The following is an 11,901-nucleotide window of genomic DNA, read 5'->3' on the forward strand; positions in this document are numbered from 1 at the left end:
TACACTGCTGAGCCAAAACATTATGACCACTTGCCAAATATGCTGTTGGTCCTCCGTGTGCCTCCAACACAGTGCCGACCCGCCGAGGCATGGACTCCACGATACCCCTGAAGGTGTCCTGTGGTATCTGGCACCAAGACATTAGCAGAATAACCTTCTAATCCTGTAAATTGCAAGGTAGAGCCACCGTGGATCGGACTTGTTTGTCCAGCACATCCCACAGATGCTCAGTCAGATTGAGATGTGGGGAATTTGGAGGCCAGGGCAACACCTTGAACTCTTTATCATGTTCCTCAAATCATTCCCGAACAATGTGTGCAGTGCGGCAGGGTGCATTATCCAGAAAAAGCCACTGCCATCAGAGAATACCATTGCCATGAAGGGGTGTACCTGGTCTGCAGTGATGTTTAGGAAAGTGGCACATGTCAAATTGACGTCCACATGAATGACCGGACCCAGGGTTTCCCAGCAGAACATTGCCCAGAGCATCACACTCCATCCACCAGATTGTCATCTTCCCACAATTTATCCTGGTGCAATCACTCCCCCAAGTAAACGGCGCATAGATACACGGTCAGGTCCACATGATGTAAAAGAAAGCGGGACTCATCGGACCAGGCAACCTTCTTCCAAATCTCCAAGGTCCAGTTCCGATGCTCGCATGCCCATTGTAGGCACTTTCGATGGTGGACAGGGGTCATCATGGGCACTCTGACCGGTCTGTGTCTACGCAGCCCCATACATAGTAGGGTGTGATGCACTGTGTGTTGTGACACATTCTACCCGTAACCATCATTATAATTTTCTGTGACATTTTACTTGCCAATTTTACTGTGCCACAGTAGACCTTTTGTTGGGATAGCCTTCGTTGCCCTTGCACATCGATGAGCCTTGGGCACGCACCACCCTATTGCCAGTTGGTGGTTTGTCCCTCCTCTGACCATTGTTGGTAGGTACTCAACACTGCTTACTGAGAGCATCCCACAAGCCTTGCCATTTCAGAGATGCTCTGACCCAGTCGTCTGGCCATAATAATTTAAATGGTATATACAGTATATTAAATATTTTGCAAAAATAAAATGAAGCCTATGTTTAGGACCATTACTGTAAGATTTTTTGCATTGTGACATTATTTTTAGGATACTTAAGCACATTTTACCCCCCTATTCTCATTACTGTAACATGTAGGACATATTCTTGAGTGGTTTCGTGAGAATCACCCCACTACACTGAACAGAGAGAGTGAAAAGTCTTAAATCACAAGCAGCCTATGAGTCGACTGATTCCTCTTACAGTAGTGCTTCTTCATAAACCTCCTTCATATTTAACAATAGGATATGAGGGCTATATTTCATACACCCACACTTCCTCCTGTCACTTTTCCAAAGAACTGCCTTCTTTGTGAGATTAAAGTTCACTGTAAAAGTCAGATGAAAAATATGGAACAGTAGGTGGCAAGACATTCACGACAGAAACTTTCGGATGATATATTTTTTGAGCGGGTGATTCAGATCTGCTTTAGCAGTCACTACTTCCCTTGTTTTCGCGTGTGTGCTCTCAAAGGACCCTGATGCTATAAGCAGTGATTATGCGTTTCACACAAAAACACAGCTGAGGTGTACTGAGAAATGGGCCGTTCTGGTTCTTCATCAATGTTCCTGTGGGACCTCCAAGAGCAGTGTGATGCTGAGTCATTTTGATTTGATAATAACAGCTATAGATTCATTATGAAGTTGGCATCTTTATTGTGAGTCACACCTTTTGTGTCTTCGAATGCTTTTCTTTTCTTCGAGAAGGGTGGCTTTTTACTGTCACATTTCAAGTCATCAGAGCTTTCAAATGAATAGAATTTAAAGGCATAGAACAAAGATAAACTTCATAAAACACCAGCACCCTGTAAGACACTCATTTACACCCTGATTATATCAATCATACAAGTTTATATAATCCAATCTAAACCAAACTTAAAATTAGAATGTTTGTGTTTGGTAATGAAAAATGCCAGAAAACATGAACTCCAGGGGGAGAATATATTCTATAGAACATCAAAATATCTCTCTCCTCTCTTCTCTCTTTTTTAGTCCCTGTACACATTTACCAACAGACCCTAAAGCTCTCTTGGGGACCAAAGGTAAACCATAAAGCTCCCTTGGGGACCAAAGTTAAAATTTAGACTACAGAATAAAGACTCCAGGGACCTTATGTTTCTGCTGTTGCCACACGCCATCCCTATGGGTATTTTCTTTGAACAGTTGTTAGTGTGTAAGTGTTTTTTCGCCAAAGGCTGTTTTAGCTACCAAAGGACCTTTCCATCACCTTAACACTGTCCGTAAAAACTAACACGATCACACAGGAAATCGATATGTTGTTACTGAATGTTCCAGTACCCTGAAATCAACCCCATTCTGCCAAGTTACTGATGGGTGCCATTTCCAATCAGACATTTTTACAACCATTCAAATGTGTTTAGTTTTTCTGTGGCACTACTGATAGCGTGTTGCGCAAGTAGAGACACAGGTTCTGGTTCATAATCTATGATGAGCATGATGCGTAGGTGCATTTTCCCTCTAAGATTACATTTTTACTCCACTTATGGTTAGTTTTAGGGTTGGGGTTGGGTTAGGGTTGGGTTAGGTAGGCTCATGTTAGGGTTAGGGTGTATGATTTATAAAATATGCATTTCTGTTGATTGTTTTACATAAAAATTACAACTCACTTTTGGCACCACTCTGTTGACATTTAAACTGGACACTGGAGCTCACACGTGCCTTCACATTCAACAACACTTCCAGCTTTGGCCACTGCTTCCATTTAGGGTGTAGTAAGTTTTACCAGCTGCTTAAACAATGAAGAGAGGTCTTGACCTTTATTTATCTGTGGTAGGTGCGTGGTAAGGTAAGGACGTGTCTCTGAAGCACCAAGAGTATGCTGTAATACGTCAGGCACAGTGCAGCATTGTAATGGAGCTTTACACTACAGCTCTTATGTAAACCTCCTTCACATACACAATGCGTTTATGTAACCGATTGTGAGTGAACACACCTTCAGACACACAATGCTGTATCTCTGATCTCAGAGCTGTTTCTAGCATACAAGGTCCTCTACACACCCCGTGTGCACACAACTGGGCATTCAATTACTGTTACAAACACATGCAGCTTTTAACAGTCACACCAGAGTGCTTTTCCTGCAAGAAAGCAGCCTCTCCTCCATTTCCGCTCTGGTTTTGTTCCCACACATTCACAGTCATTTGTGTGTGACTCTGTCAGACCTGGGTGGCGTGTGCAATCCCTTTGTTATGATTTCCATTAGTACACAGTTGCCATGACAACTGGATCTTATGGAAGCTCTCCACAATTTCCAAGGATCAATGTTCTACTGGCTCTTTCGAGATTTAAACGAAGCTTTTTGCCGCAGACTGAGCTGCCCTAGATTAGTATAAGCAGCAGAAAACATTACGATTCACACCTGTAGGCTGTTTCAGATGGTCTGTTTAGGAATTTTGGCAGTACAAGGTCAGGAGTGTTTCATAATGCTGAATAACAAGGTACAAAATGATCAACAACAGGAGTAAAAAAAAAAACTAGTCTGTGTTTGAATAAATAGAGTTATTTGGTCAGAAGTCTATTAAACATGGACTGTGATAAAATTGTTTCAGAGTAATTGTAGTGGAACCAATTCATGCTGCGTTCCATTCAACTCGGAAAGTCGGAATTTCCAATTTTGAAAATGCAACAGAAGGCCATTTGGTGGGACTTCCCACTTCAAAGTCAAAATTCCAATATTACATCAAAATTAGACTTGTTTACAAACATTTTCAGAGACAGGCTTGTAAAACACTGTAAATGATCATCTCTGTTCATATTCATATGCTTGCAGAGCAAATGCTTCAAGATTTCAAAGGTTTGGACACAACAGACTGAATTAATACTTCTCGAGGTAGAAGTCTTAATGGCTTTTGCTTGAAATTAGTTTTGTAGACAAGTGTATACACTCTCTGAGCACTTTATTAGGAACACAATGGTCCTAATAAAGTGCCCAACATGGTCTTCTGCTGTTGTAGCCCATCCGCCTTAAGGTTAGACGTTTTGTGCATTCTGAGATGCTATTCTGCTCACTACAAATGTACAGAGTGGATATCTGAGTTACCGTAGCCTTTCTGTCAGCTCGAACCAGCCTGGCCATTCTCTGTTGACCTCACTCATCAACAAGGCGTTTCCATCCGCAGAACAGCCGCTCACTGGATGTTTTTTGTTTTTGGCACCATTCTGAGTAAACTCTAGACACTGTTGTGTGTGAAAATCTCAGGAGATCAGCAGTTACAGAAATACTGAAACCAGCTCGTCTAGCACCAACAATCATGCCACGGTCAAATTCACTGAGATCACTTTTCTTTTCTTTCTTTTTTTGGTTGATGTGAACAATAATTGAAGGTCCTGGCCCATATCTGCATGATTTTATGCATTGCACTGCTGCCACACAATTGGCTGATTTGATAATTGCATTAATAATTATTTATTCACATTTTTGTGAATTTTTCGCATGAATTAAATTTGCAACTTGGATGGAAATATAGCTATTGTAAACTTCATTTTTGCTTCTACTTTTTTAAAGGAAAGGAGGGACGAGTCAAAATGATTTTTGTAATAATCAACATTATGCCACAAATGCTGTCGATTGAGCTGAACTTGTATTAAACCCGGAATATTCCTTTAACAATCTTTAAGGATGTCAGTTGTTCATGGCTGGTTTGTGTCATACTGACTATAAGTTTTCCTTTTTGTCTCAGTCTCTCCTGTATCATTTTGCTATAAGGGCCTTTTGTTGTGTCCACATACTTCTGCACTATTTAACACCATTTTGTACTGTTTTACACTGAAAATGCAACAAAAAAAAGTGTACTACAAGTACCCGGGCCAGAGTACTTCTTTAATAAAAAAAATGGAGTGTGGAATGTTGGACATTTCATGCACTCAACGATCACAGCTTTCCCTACGAAGCAGCAGGGGCAGAGTTTACTGGCTGCAGTAATGGCCTGACAAAATAATTGTCATTAATGGTGAATGTGGCAACAAGAGAAACTTCTGTGAAGACAGCACATGACAAATGTGAGTCTAGCTAATGCTGAAAAGTGCTTCCGTGTTGTAAAAAAAAAACTTAAGTGTTCCATTTGAGACAGTTTGAAAATGCATACACTAGATGGTGAATTGCATGGTGTATACTGTATAGTCCGTCATTTGGGACACAGCTTGGGACTGTGATAGTCATAATAGAGCAACCCGACGGTAACTAAATGATTAAGTGTCTTTCTCAACAACAGTAGTCAAAGAATGGGCAATTACTTTAAAACCAACCAGCCCTGACTGAATGGATCAATAAACATCCCAATTGGGATTTGAACCATAAACCATCTGATTACAGGTGTATAGCCTCTATCCTGCAGCTGCTCCAACACATCACAGAGCAGGTGTTTGCTATGTACTGTAAGTCATTTTAAACCTTATTTCACATGTCACTTATTTTATAGACTGCCATTGGCAATCTTCAGTATACAAAGGTGATACATGGACCTACTATATAGTACAGTATTGTTCAGTATCTTCCCTGATCTTGGAAGTTAGAGGGTATAAATCAGTTCCGAGCACATTGTATCTGTGGTTGCCTTTTAAGAGGCACTACAGATGACCCACTCAAAGACAATAATTGATGTTGAATGGATGAAGCGTTAGCTGAGAGGTGCAGGGGTGGAGGCAGGTACACATGTAGGAAGTGGACATTGAAAAGGGGGAACATTGCTTGCTCTGCTGGGCACAGCTGTGGCACATCAAGTGCAGTCAAGTAGAGCGGAGAGGAGGAGGAGAGGAAAGGGTGCAATTTTTCTGCAATTGTAAGATTTGCACAAATCTCTTAAAGTGGCCCTAGGGCTTTTGTTGGGTTACTCAGAGGTTATGAATAAACAGCCTCTTCTCCATTCTCCTCATTTATTGTGACAAAAGGGCAAATCAATGAGGTCGCTGTTATTCAATAATTAGCTGTTGGATTGACTGTCCACAAATCAGATTATAGTAGATCAATTGCAATGACTGCTGTTTTTTGGGACATAAAGTACACTATAAGGCCAAAACAGTATGTGGACACCCACTTCTAATTAATGGGTGTAATGGAGTTCTTAAGATGGGCAAGGAGGAGGCAGGAACTGGTCGAGCAGTCCGTCCATCCATCCATCCATCCACCCACCCGCGAGCACACACACACACGCACACATACAATGGCCGCGTGTGTCTCTCTCTCTCTCTTGAACAGGTGCCTCTGGCTCCTCTTTATCCCCCTCCCAGCTGATTAGGACAATTCAGTGCCAGACGTGCGTCCTCACGGCCCGGCCATGCCCTCCTCCTCGTCACAATGGGTTTGGCTATTTCAACTACACCCCGGTGCAGTAATCAAGCATACTGCCATGCAGTTTCCTCTGACAATCATTTTCAGAAGATGTACCAAATATTTCAGTGACTTTCAACATGGCACTGTCATAAGATGCTGGCACTGAAATGGTTTACTGAGTCTGGTGAGGAAGAACTTGACTGTCCTCTACCAAAATGCAGACCTGAACCCCTTTGGGATGAATTAGCATGCCAACTGCCTAACCTCACTGATGCTCTTGCGTCTGAATGGGAGAAAATCACCACAGCCATGTTCCAACATCTAGCGGCAAGCCTACGCAAAAGAGTGGAAGCTGTTTAGCAGCAAAGGGAGGACTAACTCAGTATGTATGCCCATGGTGGTGAAGTTAAATGTTTAATGAACACATGAGTTTGTGTGTCCACATACTCTACGTTTGGCCATGTATGTTCACATATTCGGTGTTGATAAAGTAGGTGTGATTTGTGTCATTGCAAGCTTACGATTTCCAATGTTTTGGAATTACTTCTGAGAAAAGCCAAGCAATCTTTAAACCATAATTACAAATCGACAAGGTTGGCTTCAGAACCCACACATAATGGATTAGTAGTACATAGCCTTAACCACTAAGGCACCTCGTCTCCCCCTTTTGACAGGCTGGAACTTTCTCACACTTCTCATATATGTTTCCCAAGGGATTCACCCACACTTGTCATTTTAAAACCAAAAACAAGTTTAACTAATTAGCTCTATTCCATAAACAGTAAATGATACCCCTGATGTGGAAGGGATGGTGAAAAGAGTCAGAGCACAGATGACTATTGCACACCCTGTGTAACACTAAACACATTATACTCCCTCAACAAACAAATTCTCAAAGAAATATTAGACATTTGAAAGAAATATAGTGTGTGTGAGCTTTGAATCATAAATGTTCAAGGGTCTTATTAGCTCAAATTTCAAGAAAGGGATTTAAGCATAGAGGGATAGTTCACCCAAAAATGAAATTTCTGTCATCATTTACTCACCCTCACATTGTTCCAAACCTGTATGACTTTCTTTCTTAAGTGGAACACAATTAGAGATGTTTGACAGAATGTTAAGGTTTGACTGCCGCAGTCAACACAAGGGTGGGTAAATGACGACAGAATGTTCCATTTTGGGTGAACTATTCCTTTAAATCCTATCCACATATTGGGAAAATGTTTTATTGAAGGAGCTTGTGCATAGTTTAGCACTGAAAACCTAACATTTGTATTTCTAAGACACTGGGTCCATCTGGTGGTGAGTATGCTTAACTGTGCAGATATATCCTGTTTGTTGAACAATTTAGCAAGAATAGATTCTTGTAATACCACTCAATGATTACAGATCAAAAGCAGGAAAATCATGTATAAAATTTTTACTTTGTAAATGTGAATTTCGGAAATATTCTAAAATCGAAATATAGAATTCTAAGTAAGGTCATAAGCGGTTCTGCACTTGTAGATTTTACCCCGATTCCTCTCTGCATGTGTTTACAACTACCACAAGCATGTTAGTAGACATGCCTGACAAAACAGAAAACCGTTGTAATCCTTATTTAGCAACATACTTTAAAAAAAAACACGGCAGCTTCAAAATTCATGTTTGAGGTATGACTGTGTGTAATTTATGTTGTAGAACAAAACATCCAAACATCTTCCATTAATGTTTACCACAGACATTATTTATCTTATAAATCCCTACTTATAAAAACCCATATGAAAATCCAGAGGGAACCTGTGGCTCAAAAATGCAAATTCTCTTTTGGGTTTTTGGACTGCAACCTGAACAGCTCTATAGTTATCAGCGTATTGTGCATGTAATTGCGCAAAATTATGCAAAAAGAGATGGATTAGTTTTCACAGATCTGTGATATCTACCCCTTCTGAAAAGCCAGACGTCTGTCTCTTGGACTGGAGAGCAGGAACAGCTGCATGGCAGTTATAGATCACTGGTCACTTCTTCTCCATATGGAGTAGCTCAGACACAGCTGTTTTGGGACACCATGTATCTGGTGTTTGATATTCTGTGTATGGTACACAGCAGCTGAGCCAGGGCACACACCATTCTGTGGTCTGAAGCAGTTGGTACGCACTAAACCTTATGTTTGCCCACTTGTCCAGAGTCATGCAAGTTGAGACATCTTCTGTCTCAGTCTATGATTATACATGATGTCTGTTTCAGATCATTAAAGGAAAAGTACATGTAACGAGGTCATAAAGATCTGAAGATTGAGTGAATTGGTTTATTTTATGAGTATTTATATGTATGTACAATAGCATACAAAGTATTTTAACACTTAAGTCACAACTTTAAAATATTTGAATGTTTTGCATGAAAAACAAAACAATATATCAAACCAAGTGGCATTTATTTTAAAGAAAAATAGCACAAAAAAACATTTATTAGGTTCATAAAACAATAGATATACTGTTCAAAATTAAGGCAAAAGGTATTTGGACACTTTGTGGTTGTCAAACATTTGTGGAACTTGTCTATAGTGAATGTGATGACGTGAATAATTCAGGGGAACTTCATACATCCACAAAAAATCACCTTGGAAGTTGGATCCAAATGGTTAAAAGGATAGTTCACCCAAAAATGAAAATTCTGTCATCATTTACTCACTCTCATGCCATCACAGATGTATATGACTTTCTTCCTTCAGCAGAACACAAACAAAGATTTTAAGAAGAATATCTCAGCTTTGTTGGTTCTTACAATGCAAGTGAATGATGATCAGACCTTTGTAGCTCCAAATCACATAAAGGAAACAGAAGAAATCCAAAAGACCCCAGTGGTTAAATCCATATCTTCAGAAGCGATATAATAGGTGTGGGTGAGAAACAGATAAAAATGTAAGTCCTTTTTTAACCCTAAATCTCCACTTTCACCTTTACATCTGAAAGTCACATGTGATGCCTCTTTAGTTTCACTTTCACATCTGAAAGTGAAAGTTAAAGTGTAGATTTAGAGTAAAAAAAAAGGACTTAAATATTGTTCTGTTTCTCACCCACACCTATTAAATAACTTCTGAAGATATGGATTTAAACACTGGAGTCATTTGGATAGATATTTTTCTAAAAATCTTCGTTTGTGTTCTGCTGAAGAAAGTCATACACATCTGGGATGGCATGAAGGTGAGAAAATTTAGAGAATTTTCATTTTTGGGTGAACTATCCCTTTAATCCTTTAATGTATACCTCGGGTCTTTAGTGACCCGGGAGTTCATTCCACCCCCTGTACCTCATCCATATTTTACCTCATCCACTTCATCCATTTAGTATTCCTCAACCTTTCACTTCTGAATAGTGTAAAAAAAAAAAAAAATTGGACAAAATATATTTTTAAACTGCTTGATTACCAATAGTGTATAAGGTCATTATAGACCCTTATAGTTTTTTTGTGCTTCCATAAATTATATTATTATTATTATTTCATATTTATTTCCATAGATGTGTGACACTATCTGCCGTTTTGTAGATCCATGTGTGATAGATATATATGTGGGGTCTCTAACGAATATGTAATAATGTTTGGCAAAACATCCATGCATTTAAGGGCTAAACTGTATACTGTATGTAAAGTATATGCAATATTTTCATAGCATGTGCCACCTTTAAAATAGACAAAATGTTTTTTTTACATGTCAGCCTCTGCTAAAACGCCCATCTACTATATCTAAATCTCACATAACTGGCTCTCATTTCCCTAATTGAACAAAATCTGGTACACCCTTCTGCCTTGCGAGATCAGCATGTTTACACTAAAAACCTACCCCTCCCTTTCAAGGTCATGAATATTTAATGTTATGTGAGTGGAAAAGAAAGACAAAGAAAAGGAGGGGGGTTGGCCATTCAGATAACCCTGGGGACAAGCTGCGTAGCCCCCTCCTTATCACGACATACACATGCACATATAAGGCAGACCTTGCTGCTTCATCCACACACATAAAAAGACAGATACTTCCCATTCAACTCTTGGATCCATACAGCGCATCACAGTAAGATTGTTTCTGTTTTTACACTTCCATTATCTATTTGAATTTAGAGCTAGGTTTGTGTTCTTCATGCTAGATATGGGAAAAAATATATCTGGAGTGTTTAAGTTAGAAGCAGGAAAGTTATCCTGAAAAAAAAAGGACACTGAACCAGTTCCCATACAGAGAAAGGATGGCCAACAGTCATCTGGCTCACACAGGTGGTGATAAAACAGAATATATGGCCAGACATGATCAGCTAGACAATTTTTCACCAACAAAATGAAAGCTCATAGTTGTACACTGTTAAATTATTTAGGGTTATTTGTGTTTTGTTTGAGATTGTTAACGATCTAAATCATTTATATATGATTTTTATATATGATCTATTTGAACTCGTTTATAAATTAATCTATGTAAGTAATAGATGTATTAAACTTGTAATGTTGTGTCTGCAGTCTTAAAAATGGCTGACAAACCCAACATGACAGAAATTACAACCTTTGATAAAACTAAACTCAGGAAGACAGACACCAAAGAAAAGAACCCTTTGCCAACTAAAGAAAGTGAGTATTTGATCCTGAAACATAGCTTAGGATGTCTCTGTGATTATTGTATTCTCAATGTGTTGTTTTTTGTGTCAGTTCAAAGGATTGTTCACCCAAAAATTTGAATTCTGCCATTATTTACTCATCCTCGTATTGTTCCAAATCCATACGACTTAATGTTAGGCAAAGTCACAGTGTCAGTCACCATTCACTTTTATTGTATGGGGGAAAAAATGCAATTAAAGAGCATTGTGACTTGTGAGATTCATATATTGCCTAACACCCACTTTTGTGATCCATGGAAGAAAGTTAAAGGGGACACACGTGGAACAACATGAGGGTGAGTAAATGCATGACTGCAACATATTCTGTACAATGTTATTTTTTCCTTAAAATATGACTGTGAAACACTTTTTTTCTGCAGCTATTGAACAGGAGAGGCAAGGAGAATCCATGCCATAAATGTTGTTTGTAACTGCACAGTTACACAAAGAAGAGATTGACAAGAAGGGCTGATCTGAATGGCTCACATCAACAGAGGACAGACTTTGGCCACAAAGAACTGATGCAGATATATATAGATATTTGTATTAATTAGAGGATCAACGATTGTTAATTGGATCGAGAACTGTAATAAACATTGGCTTACAGATGACGAGGTGGCCGAGTGGTTAAGGCGATGGACTGCTAATCCATTGTGCTTTGCACGCGTGGGTTCGAATCCCATCCTCGTCGAATATAATATTATTATGATTTAACACAAAACACCACCTACACACGGAGATTGGAGAGTTTAATAATAGCGTGCGTAAAGAGACAACAAACTGATTATTTCAAACTCGTTTCTCTTTGAATCGCGTCCTACTTGCACAAGTATTTACAAAGCAACGCATATCAGCTATTTTTCCTTCGTAAAAAAATTAAATACAAATCCTGAGTAAGAAAGGTTTTTCT

General features: G+C 39.3%; 1 protein-coding gene and 1 non-coding gene across 2 annotated transcripts; both read left to right on the plus strand.

Moving 5' to 3' along the window:
• The first annotated feature begins 10,319 nt into the window (after positions 1 to 10,319).
• On the plus strand, positions 10,320 to 11,680 carry tmsb (thymosin, beta). The gene is made up of 3 exons (XM_051677507.1): positions 10,320 to 10,423; positions 10,858 to 10,965; positions 11,372 to 11,680. Exons 2-3 carry the CDS (start codon positions 10,866 to 10,868, stop codon positions 11,407 to 11,409), a joined length of 138 nt encoding a protein of 45 aa, XP_051533467.1. The 5' UTR covers positions 10,320 to 10,423; positions 10,858 to 10,865; the 3' UTR covers positions 11,410 to 11,680.
• On the plus strand, positions 11,601 to 11,682 carry trnas-gcu (transfer RNA serine (anticodon GCU)). Its single transcript has one exon. It is a non-coding gene; the product is annotated as a tRNA-Ser (tRNA).
• Positions 11,683 to 11,901: the final 219 nt, after the last annotated feature.

The sequence above is a fragment of the Myxocyprinus asiaticus genome, chromosome 38, assembly GCF_019703515.2.
Source record: "Myxocyprinus asiaticus isolate MX2 ecotype Aquarium Trade chromosome 38, UBuf_Myxa_2, whole genome shotgun sequence".
NCBI lineage: Eukaryota > Metazoa > Chordata > Actinopteri > Cypriniformes > Catostomidae > Myxocyprinus > Myxocyprinus asiaticus.

What these genes read in the sequence shown, in the direction of transcription:
- tmsb (XM_051677507.1), top strand. Translation starts at nt 10,866, where the DNA reads ATGGCTGACAAACCCAACATGACAGAAATTACAACCTTTGATAAAACT. An exon ending in CCCTTTGCCAACTAAAGAAA is followed by an intron (nt 10,966 to 11,371) that starts GTGAGTATTTGA and finishes TTTTTTCTGCAG; the next exon opens with CTATTGAACAGGAGAGGCAA.